The sequence below is a fragment of the Cupressus sempervirens genome, chromosome 3 (assembly GCF_028749045.1).
Source record: "Cupressus sempervirens isolate cs-2001-9-10 chromosome 3, ASM2874904v1, whole genome shotgun sequence".
NCBI lineage: Eukaryota > Viridiplantae > Streptophyta > Pinopsida > Cupressales > Cupressaceae > Cupressus > Cupressus sempervirens.
In genome coordinates, this window is record NC_143120.1 from 801,562,743 (window position 1) to 801,575,312 (window position 12,570).

General features: G+C 35.3%; 1 protein-coding gene across 1 annotated transcript in view; it reads left to right on the top strand.

The window, feature by feature from the left end:
• LOC149569224 (E3 ubiquitin-protein ligase DA2L-like) overlaps positions 1-11,798 on the top strand; it is a 33,446-nt gene extending 21,648 nt beyond the window's left edge. The window contains exons 7-8 of the mRNA XM_089821974.1: positions 10,241-10,310; positions 10,579-11,798. Coding sequence (XP_089678100.1) covers positions 10,241-10,310; positions 10,579-11,364 — 856 coding nt within the window. The 3' untranslated portion in view covers positions 11,365-11,798. The remainder of the gene's footprint in view (positions 1-10,240; positions 10,311-10,578) is intronic.
• Positions 11,799-12,570: the final 772 nt, after the last annotated feature.

Consider the following 12,570-nt stretch of genomic DNA (forward strand, 5'->3'; position numbering starts at 1 on the left):
CAAAATATGGCCTTATTCCCAGGCTCCAGCTAATCACAATTTAATTGCCCAATGCATACTTAACGGAAAATGCAATTACGAGTAAAAATGCCAAATTAAATTCTATTTAGTATGTAATGAACCATTTTTGGAACATTAGATTTCATAACCTTACTGTGTATAATTTTCTCCTTTTTCTCCCAAGATTACAACTGGTTCCCTCTTATTTCCCTTTATATTTCTCCTCCTTATCATATATCCCTCCATATTATATTCCTCTAGGTATATATAGTTTTCATTTCTAAGAGTTGCGTCTTTTTATAATATTAATTATATTATATTAATAATAATAATATATTGTAACATTAATTATTATTAATATATTAGTAATTGTGATATTAATATAATAATTAATAATAATTATATTGTAACATATATCATTTTATTAATATATCAACTGTATAAATTATATTATTATATTATAATATTTTATATTAATAGTGTTTCTATATTAAATCATATTTTAATCATTATAATATAATTATTTATTATATTAGATTATTATTTAATTAATTTCATAATTCTATATTGCTATTAGAATGTAAGGATATTATTATATAATATTACATATAAAATATTATTACTTTAATATTTTTATAAATGTCACTTTATATATAATACTTATTTATTATTTAATTTATATATTAGAGTGGGGACATCACAGTCCTCCCCTCTCGAATTTGCTTGCCTTCAAGCAAAATCTTTCATACACAAACTTTGTCATAGACACAAAACACATTTGCATTCAAGGACAAGAGAGATTTATGAAAAACATGAAGTAGACACGATGTAGGTATATGAAGGCACGAAGCAAACACAACAAAGACACATCATACATAACCTTGATTAGATCTTAAAATTAACAATGCACAATGACTATACTTCTTCATTAGGCTTATGAACCTTGCAACCACAAAATAAGCATCAGTACATGCATATAAATATATATAAACTTCAAAGAAATTTGAATAATAATAAGCTAATCCAAGCCAGTTCCATACTAAGCCCAAGAGCGGAACTTTGGTCCCTTTGGCCCCGGTGGCAAGTGTTAGGCATCCACACTAGGTGGTCTACTTAATGGATTGCTTGTTTGGCTAGAAAGGTTCTTGTAAAAAGGAGCCATTACTATCTTTCCCTTCACTAGCATTACAATAGGGTGTCCTAACCGCTCTCCCTTGATTGCAGACTCCATAGGAAAGTTGTTAGGGTGCCCTTACTATCTTACCCTTAACTAGTGCTACAATAGGGTGTTCTCCCCTGATTGCAGACTCCATAGGAAAGTGGTAGGGTTCCCTTACTATCTTCCCCTTAACTAGTACTACAATAGGGTATCATAGCAGCGCTTTCCCGATTGTAGACTCCATAGGAAGGATAGATGCCCTTATAGTCTTTCCCTTAACTAGTACTACAATAAGGTGTCTTAATAGACCTCCCTTAATTGCAGACTCTATAGGAAAGTTCTATATAGTCTTTCCCTTAACTAGTACTACAATAAAGCGTCTTATAGACCTTCCTTGATTGTAGACTTCATAGGAAAGCTACTTGAAATCTCTAAATCATTTCTCAAATAATCAATTTTACACCTTTATGATTACATTAATTAAGAAAACTTACAATTTCATATTTTAACTATGGTTGAACTTCCTCGAAGCTCCATTGGCTTCCCTCTCTGTTCATTGATTGAATGTTATTGATGTTCCCTTGATCATATCTCATCTTCTTCTAAAGGCAATAGTGAAAAAGGATCTTCAATGTTTGTCTCACCCGCTTAAGTATTCTCTTAACTCACTAAGAGATCCCTTTATATTGGAATTCAAATCCAGTACAATGAGTTGTTTGTTTGTTGACGATTTATAAATGTCATTGAATGCCAACTAGGGCTTGTGCTTGATCATCTAAAATTTTTCCAAATGATCCTCCGATCTTTTCAAAAGATTGAGTAGGTCCTTGATTATGCTACAATGTGTACTGCCTTGAACAAAATCTGGCTGAAAGTAAATTGCAATGAGGAGTCAGTTTAAGCCTTTCTCTATCTTGTCTTGTTTTCTTTGTAGAATAATGCTTTTTCATATATCTTCGCACTTTTATTCCTCTTCATTCTTTAGATGGATAAGGTTCGATGATTTTCAAATATTTATCTTTGTTTATTGTTTGATGGGTCTTTTATAAACTCCAATGTTCCACGTATTGTTAACCCTATTTGTTTTGACGTGGGGCTGTTTGGACCAGATTCTCTCTGCCACGCCCTTGTATCCCGTTATTAGGTTTGCAAGTGTGGGTGCTGCTGGCATTTCGTCCATCAATCTGAATTTAAAGATGAACTTGGGCAGGTCGCTGGACTGAGTGGAAGCTCCAGATCGAAGGGTGCTTGCACCACTGTAATGTCCCTGGTTAGGGACATTAGATTTTAACTCCTGACTATTCTACATTTTTTCGTCATATCTTTTTCTTCAATCTGACCAAAGAGGAGGAGTGTCTTCCATTTGAAACCTAAATTTCCTGCTTTGTTGTCCGTAATGTAGCTTTGCATTTGGTTGGCCAATTCTACTTACGGTTTGGCCTGCTCCATGTCAAACGCCATGTTTTTTGAATGGGTTAATGGCTTGGTGTTTGGATTCCCAAATGATCTCCAGCATTCAAATATGAATTTCGGGCGTAAGATCTTGAAGCCGTTACTCTATGCATATGGTGGCTTAGTCTTAAAACAATGCCCATAGCCCTGCCACTGTGTAGTATTTCATAATTTATTAAATAATAGGATTAATCACACTTACATGCTATTTCTTATTGAACCTATCTACACCACATCTGGAGTGTTCATAGTGGTTTATCACAAGGATCCCTGCCATAATTGAACAAATCTCTAACTATTTCTTTTGCAGATCTTTGCAACCGAGTCATTGGTCATGGATTTCTATGCCATAACAATGCCTTTTGGCCCTCTTTGTATTGGCCATGCTTCAGCGATCATACACCAGTACTATCAGAATCAAGCTTTTATTTTCCAAATGCTTCGTCGCTATATGCATTGATGCGCTTTGACTGGGTGAACAGTTTTTTTATTCCTTTCTTCGTATATTATCCTCCCATATTTCCAACAGGTCCATTCCTGCACATGTCTGCAAATATAAACAAATATACAAAGGGTGATGCTGAATCTGGTAGATGCTTGTAGCTTGTCCATCTCCATTCCTTTATCATTGATCAATTGAAGACATTTGGTTCACATCTATTGCTTGTTTCTTTTCTTGCAATATGAAGATATGGTCGCTACAAATTGTCACTCAACAACCTTTTATCTGAGTATTATTACTGTTGCTGGCGGAAACTAAACAACTTTGGAGGTGATTTAATGTAATCTTTTATTGGCCAGCTATGTTCCTTGAGTGATGCAATGACTTGGGTTGTTTGTTCCATAAATGCTTTTAGATCATTATTTAGCTGAGCACTCATGGTGGTGTCTCCCTTCTTCCTTTCTCTTTCAATTGCTCTTTTTCCCCTCTGATTGATTTGTATAAACTATTCTTCACAGGTTGGCAGGATTTCTTCTTTGATACCATTTGTAATGAACCATTTTTGGAACATTAGAATTCATAACCTTACTGTGTATAATTTTCTCCTTTTTCTCCCCAGATTGCAACTGGTTCCCTCTTATTTCCCTTTATATTTCTCCTTCTTATCATATATCCCTCCATATTATATTCCTCTATGTATATTTAGTTTTCATTTCTAAGAGTTGCGTCTTTTTATAATATTAATTATGTTATATTAGTAATAATAATAATAATATATTGTAACATTAATTATTATTAATATATTAGTAATTGTAATATTAATATAATTATTAATAATAATAATTATATTGTAACATATATCATTTTATTAATATATCAACTGTATAAATTATATTATTATATTAGAATATTTTATATTAATAGTGTTTCTATATTAAATCATATTTTAATCATTATAATATAATTATTTATTATATTAGATTATTATTTAATTAATTTCATAATTCCATATTCCTATTATAATGTAAGGATATTATTATATAATATTACATATAAAATATTATTACTTTAATATTTTTATTAATATCACTTTATATATAATACTTATTTATTATTTAATTTATATATTAGAGTGGGGACATCACATGGTATATGTTGTCTTTATAGACAATATAAATGATGGGATGAAGAAGGAAAGGAATGTGGTGGTTATGCTGATATTTTACTGTTTTTGATTGATTTCAACTTCATTGAGCAATGCTTTGGAGGATATTGGATTTTGCAGAGAATTTTTTTTATTTGTTTGATTCTATGTTACTAGGCTAAGCCAAATTTTAGCCATTTTCATCCTCTGTTTGTGCTGGCCCGGAGAGTGGATGAATGAACATCTACATTATGTCCATATTACAGTTCTTGTTTGCTACATTATGAAATTGCACTTTTAAACAACTCGTACCTTATTCTTTATTTGGCTTATTCTCTAAAAACAAACAGTGTTTCCTTCTCTTGAAAAAAAGGAATTGTGAGTATAATATTTTTCTTTTATAAATTATGAATATTTCTATATAATTTAATTATTATAAGATTATAGATATATAGACATTATATTTATCTAATTTAATGTAACATATATTGTAAAAATTTAGATTTATACATGTTATGTGTTTCTTTTTCGGTCTTTTTAATAAAGAAAGCAGAATTGTAAACTAATTAACACAATACACGAAGGTACCCTGGGAAAACTTTCAACTTGAAGGTGAAAAACTCAGCAAGAATTTCTGAATATAATAATTAAAATGTTACGGTCCGATTACAATTTGTCAAGATCAATATTGATCTTCAAAACATCTCCAATATGTAATAATGTCTGTAATGCAATAACTATATTCACTGTATTAATATATGCTGCGATCTGCGATCCTCTTTAAAATATGCCTGTGATAATATATGCTGCAATCTTAATAAATATCGGAAATCCTCTTCGATCTAATATATAGACTGCAACTTCATTATCCTCTGTGATATATTTGTCAACTGCAATCACAATATCCTCTGTAAGACTCTTACACCGGCGTGGGGGGACGTTGGGACGAGTTTCGGGTGCGGGAAAAAAAGGGCTACGAATTGGGGACGGCGGGGGTGCGGAGGTTGCATAGCGTATATATATGACCGAAAATGCTAATTATGAAATGATACTTCAATATAACATACCAAATATAGTTGAATATAGAAAATTGAATGTGATTCATGAACCTTAAGTTCAAACTTGAAACTTCATAACCATTACCAATGACCTTTGAACAACTTAGGAAAACACTAAAACTTTTAAACATAATAATGATAATGAGAAATGAAAAATATAAACCACACATAGTACCATGTAAGTCAACCATTAATTATCAAATGACAAAGATGAAAGATTCAAAATTCATTGTTCAAATATGAATATCATATATCATAGAGATGCTCATGATGACAATGAGCCGAGTAGCATGAAACAGTGAAATGAAATAATGTGTCATAGTCATATCAAAGTGAGTACAAACAAAATGACAAAATGTCAATAATGAGAATGTAATCATCCCAAGTGCTCTCTAATCAACCCCTATACTGAAGTCCTCATCACTAAAACTACTAGACTCCTCGTGGGGTAAGATCCTAATCCTCCAAAGGAACACCAACTAGCCCTACATTGGCTTCTGCTGCATTGTAATCCTCATCAATCTAAGCTGGATCCTCTGGCTCCACACCCCATTGTGCTGTTGAGCTCTTCTTGTACTCGCGTGTCTTGCGATCTTTGAGCCGCAAGAAACCATGTACAACAACAAACTTATCCGCTTTCTTAGAGTAAGTCTGTTCCTCGTAACAGAGTAGATGAAGCTATAGGTGGACCGGTTCCTCTCTACAACCGAGGAGCTAAAAACTTGAGATAACAAAATTGAAAGTTACAACTTACAAACAAATGTTCATACAATTTGTGACAAATGATAAATGATAAATCATTGAATCATAAATCAATAAAGTTAAACTCTCAAAGTTAAGATTATAAAGGGGGGGAACTACAAACCAGAGAAAGCAGTCGGATGGCTAGTGAGTTGGTCTTTGACTTCTGTGACCCATGACTTGTACTCGCTTGTCTTGTGATCTTTGAGCCGCAAGAAACCATGTACAACGACAAACTTCTCCGCTCTCTTAGAGGTAAGTCTGTTCCTCTTAATCAAGTGGATGAAGCTATAGGTGGACCAGTTCCTCTTTGTAGCTGAGGATCTAGAAACTTGAGATAAAGTTGAAAGTTACAACTTACAAACAAATGTTTATACAATTTGTGACAAATGATAAATGATAAATCATTGAATCATAAATCAGTAAAGTAAAACTCTCAAAGTTAAGATTATAAAGGCGTGGAACTACAAACCGGAGAAAGCAGTCGGATGGCTAGTGAGGTGATATTTGACTTCAGTGACCCATGACATTTCCACCACAAAATGGGATTCTTTTGTGCCATAGTTTTGAGATCCACCTTTGCAATATCCGAGTATCCTACAAGTTACAAGTTTATAACATAATATTAAAATAAGTTATAACTTATAACTTATAAGTAACAATTAAAAGAACTTATAATTATAAAGAGTTTAGAACACTGAATCAAGATCTAAGGATTACCTGAAAGACTAGCAAATTCAGACGACTCAGTGTGAATCTCACTAGCAATCTTGGCATCATACATCCTGGCAATGCATCGAAAGAACTCATTCTTCACCTCATCATCCTGAAGTGGTGTGCTCTACCAGGTCTAGGCATGTACCACTTCGGGTTCAATGCATAGGCAGCCATGTGCAAAGGAGTGTTCAACTTCTCCCACCTACAGTGAATGATAGGCTCAATGTGCTCCATGTAGAATGCTACAGTGGGGTCTCTCTCATGCACAACAACCCTCATCTAACCCAAGCATAGAATCAATGCACTCATAATCCTCTCCTAGGCTAGGTGAATCTGCAGCTCCATATCTAATCACCTGAACCACTGGAGTAATGATGGAGACTGTGTATTTTGGATCACTCCAAAACTGATCATCCTTCATTGTCTCCTTCACCCTCTTCCACTTCTTTGTTCTGGACTCAGCCCATCGATTCCATTCTTGTGTCATAACCATGAGTTGCAATGGCTCTTGCAACTCAGTCTTTCTCTCCAAGAGAATATAATATGAGGCGTATCTGGTCTCAACTAGTTTCAGGAATTTCTTCTTTGTGAAGCTCCTGAAAAGTGCACGTAATGTATGGTGATTGCAGATAAACATCTGCACCTTTCTCCCATCATTAACCACCCGTCTGATCCAGTCAATTTTCCCCATGTCTTTGAGTGCATTTTCATGGCATACACACAACATGGAGTCCACCAAATATGCCTATAGGCTGCCTCAACAAGCCTTCTTGCAGCTTTGCACACATGTGCTACTCTGTCACAACTTGGACCACATTATGTGGCCCAACCTCCTCAATGGCTTCCCTAAGCACATGAAACTTGAAATCAACATCTTTACGATGCCTTGAAGAATCAACTGCCCTCAAAAAGTATGGGCCCTCTGTGCATGTGACCATAATGTTGATGAGTGGATAGTGACTAATGTCTGTCCACCCATCCATGATAATGCTGTAGCCTGAATCCATATAACATGCCTTCATCTGCTCCAAGATCCCAACCTTGTCATAGGCCCTATCCAACATTGTGGTCCTCAACTTGTGGTCACCTGGTGGCACATATGATGACTCTTCCTCCTTCATTGCCATGGACATCATCCTCACGAAATGGGGAGATTGAGCCACATGTGTAGGGATGCCATTGGAAAAGAAGAAATCACCAACATCATCTAACCGCTCCCTTGCGTGCATGTTAAATAAATGAGCAATGGGGTTACTATCACTACGACATGTAGTTGCTTTCCATTTCCCCCTGCTGCTATCCCCTGCTGAATTGTGTGTAGATGAGGAAAATGATGATGTAGATGACATAGTCCCTGCTCTTTGCTGCAAGATATATGTAGATGTATCTCATTGCCCTTGTAATTGCTGTATATTTTGTACCTGTTGCCTAGCAGCCAAAGATCTAGGCATTGGGACTTCAATATCATCAGAAATACCCCATAGTTTGTTCACTTCAATTCTGTATTTCACATTCTCAGGATTTGCCAAGAATATGCATGAGGTCACACCATTACCAGTCCAAAAAAGGTGTGCATTAACTCTCGTAATGTTGCCAAACCATTCACCATCATACATATTATGCTTCCATTTCCGTGTGCCACCAGCTGTAGGCGTAGAGCATGTAATTTTCTTAGCAAATTGTTTTAGAGAGGACTTTGGAACATAAAGATCCCTAGCAAACTTTGCCAAAATCTGTGAAGCACAATCAATAAAAGGCACCCATGGTGCAACATAAGGAGGCTCTTCCTCAGATTGGGCATCTACATTAGCCCCATGATCACTCCCCTTAGGTTCAATCTCATAATCAGATGCGCTTCCTCATTAATATCCATGTCTTCTACACTTTGATTGGATCTAGATATCATTAATGAAACTGCATTCACAAAATAAAAATGATTATGAATCATGATCCTCTGGGTGCTATCTTCAACATTATGCTTATATATATTAATTTAATATATATTATGTAATTATATATGCACACACAAAAAAATCATACTTGAATCTGAATGTTAACCAACAACTTAAGTTTGATCGACAAATTTACCTTTGCCATTTTCACATATGTTTGGAACATGATAATAGCAACTTGAAGTTTGAACAACTGTTCGCTTGTCCAAATTGCAAGTTCAGACTGTCTCTTTCGGGTATGTGATTGCTAACAAATAGGAGATTAAGAAAGAATATTTGTGACTTAACTTCTCATGTGAAAATCGATATTTCTGACCATTTACTCTAACCGTCTGCTGAGTATTTGTGGCAAGTATTATGTAGAAGAAATACAAACTAGTTTTGATGCTCAAATCACTTGACTATCAAATTGTTAATATAAAACAGAGTACAAAGTATCAGAGGTCCTTCAACAAACAAATATAAAAGTTAACGCCAATAGAGATGAGAAAAAGTTGAAGTTTTTCTGACAATCATTTTAATTTATAAAAAATAGTTTAAAATTACAAAAATATGACCATCCATTAAATCATCATCAGGATCTGCAACCATTTAGTATAGCTCTCTTTGTAGCAGCAAGTCATAGGCCAGTCTAATGTCTTGCAGACTGGACTTAATTTGTAAGTTGGACTTTTATGCAAATTTGATTGTAATCGAGAATTTGTAAACTGTTAGTATCTGGTTATCATTTATGCTGTATGCATATGTACATAAATGAAAAAAATCTATATTTCACAATTCATGGGCTAAATTTTCATTTTTGTTTGATTTTTATATCTCTATGCTATTAAAATTGCCGTTAAATATAAAAATACGAGGATTATCTTTTTCTCTGGTCTGCGTTTTTCTATGTTTTAGAAAATCGCACTTTTCCTTATTTTTCACTATTTACTTTTGTTTCCCCTGATTCTCTTTCCCATTTTTTTTTTGCTTCCATGGTTTCAATTTATAAATTGACACGCTATGTTATTGGGTATGGGAGTCAGAGGTTGGATGTGGGTGCGAGTGCTGGATTGGCCCCAAGTACGGGTCCAGTCCAGGTGCAGTCCTGGATTCTCGTAGGGTCCCGCAGCATAAATTGTCTCTGCTTTCCAAACTCACAGGCCAGGTCTGTGTTTGAACTATAAAATCATTTATTGCATAGAAAAGACATAAATATTATGCTTCCATACTAAATGCACTATAGGTACATCCACACTATTTATGGATGCCAAGATCCCTGTAAGTAGCTTCCAGCAGCATCTTTCCCTTGAGTTTTGCAATGACTAGGCTGAGTTTTGCAGCAATGAATTGGCAACTTAGTTAAACACATCTACAGAACAGTACTTCAGTTGACCAAGGAAAAATTGGATAGGATGATCATAATGCATAGAATTTTTTCGATAGTGTTAAATGGGGAAGAGACCCCTATTTTAGAAGGCTACCTATCATTTCGAGGAGTTTCTTAGCTTGAGGTCCCATGTGAACAGTGTGTTCTACAAATCCTGTCACTGCACTCTCTTTGTATTTAATATGGTTTTTATTTTTGGCATGCAGGGGAGAGGATGGTTTTGACCTGGACTTAGAGGACATTATGATAATGGAAGCAATATGGCTGTCTCTCCAGGTATTCTTTCTCTGCTGTTGATGTTCCGTATTATGTGGATAGTCATTGCAATATATCTGCACAGGTAAGCTGTTTATGTAAAACAGCGTACAGTTTCCTTTACATTCACAAATGCAGGTGCCAGGTATGGGTGTACTCTCCATGCATGCAGACATGTATGGTAGGGGGATGGAGCGAAATATATTTCCCTCCTGGAAAAGATGATGTTTTGGTGAATACAACACCTTCAGTCATTACACATAATTAAATTGAAATTTTCTTTTTACAGGAGCATGGTTCCCATAGAATTGCCGGACGTTATTTATCTGGGTTTGAAATTCCTATTCCGAGAAGAATTAGGGAAGCCTCTGGAGTGGTAGAGAGTCATGGCTCTACCATTTCAAACACTGAATCAGGGGATTCAAGAGAGATGATTCCAAACAGCTCTGTTACAGGGGGACTTGCTTGTGCAATTGCTGCGCTTGCTGAAAGACAAATATTAAATGTTGACTCAATGGCTGTAAGGCCAAGATCACAAAGTCAACGAATTGATGGAGACCACACTGAAAATGGCATGACAGAGAGTCAGGATGTTTCACAAGACGGTACATCTTGTCAACAAGATTTATCAACATCCAATATTTGTGACCAAGCATGTGACTACACAGAAACAGATGAGCATGAGCAGCACACATTCCCTGAGGAACCTATTAATAATAGTGAGCTAGAGGACGAGAGAGAACCTGAGGCTCATGCTCCAGAGAATTGGATAGAAGTTTCCCCAGAAAGTGGACGTGCACTTTCACAGTGTGTAAGGGAAGGAAGCCGAAGCTCTGTGTCAGACTGGATGTTTGACCACAGCTCTGAAGTTGTTGAAGTTGGGACAAGTTTTTCCAGTAGCATTCCGTCTGCTTCAGATTTACCTTGGGAAGCTCCTGATGTTCCTCAAAATGCTGATGTTTCCGTTGATCCACCTTCCCTCAGAGCGCAGCCTTACGTGGTCCCAGAGAGTTATGAGGAACAGATGATGCTAGCATTGGCTATTTCACTTGCTGAGGCTCAAGCACAGTCATAAATTCATAGAAGCTTCTATTATGACCACCTGCATGCATATAGGAGGGTGAGATGTCGCCAATATCTTTCAATACACCTCTATCAATTCCAATTTGCTAGCATTTTCTTTGTCCTTTGGCAGCCATTGACTTGTCACTGACAAGATAGTTGCATTAGACTGCCTTGTCAATGACAAGTCAGTGTAGAATTGTTTTGTGAGAATGGTTTTTGCCCATGCATTCTGAAATTTTCCTAAAAGCTTCTCTTCTGGGATCAGTTAATCAGGAACAAAATTGTAAAGTAAGGTTCTGTATGTAAAAGATGCTACAAGACAAACTGTATAACTGGCTGGAGCATGTGTTGTGGATACTTGTTGCAGTTCTTGCATGAATGTCTTGTACCTTGACTGTTGTGTTTTCTACAACTACAAGGAGAAATTGATAAACTTCCTTTCCAGATTGTTGTGGTTAAAATAGTGTAAATGGAGTCCATGGTCTCTTTAGATTTTTTAGATTTGCATAACTTATTAATTGTTCCTCATCAAAATTTAAAAGCTTGCATAATAGAGCAAGTATTTTGTAAAGATTTTTTTTCTGGTTGAGTTGCATCCACCAGTGTGGGTGGTGCTAATTATTTTTCAAGGCCATGTAATTGATCTTGATAATTGGCAAGGTTCATGGGAATATTTATTGCAGCACTCTTCCTCTTCCAAATGTATTGCCTTACAGCGTATGTCTTTTGTTTCAATGCTGGAAACACAGCGAACTTGTGAAATACAGTGCAAATGAAAACAGAATTAAAGAGGAAAGTAAATGGAGCTAATTGATTTAAAATTCCAGTTCCTTAATTTGAATTAAAATAAAAGTAACTCATTAGTCTATAGCTGATCAGAATTTCATTGTTTGCACAGAATTAAAGAGGGAAGTGAGCGGAGCTAATTTGAATAAATATTCTACTTCCTTAATTGGAATTAAAAATATTAGATCAACTCATTAGACAATGATTGATTGGAATCACAATGTTTGCACTCAACAAAACAGATACATCTTGAGAGCCTTGATCACCAAAGTTCAAGTTTTGATATAAATAATTAATTTGAGTAAGAGATTTAGTTTTTTGATTGAAAATATTAAATCACACGATGGATTCTACAATATATCGATTGGTTGGTTGTGACAATCAAACATAGGCAGTTGGTCCGCAGGGTTCAAATGCCTTGAGACAATAA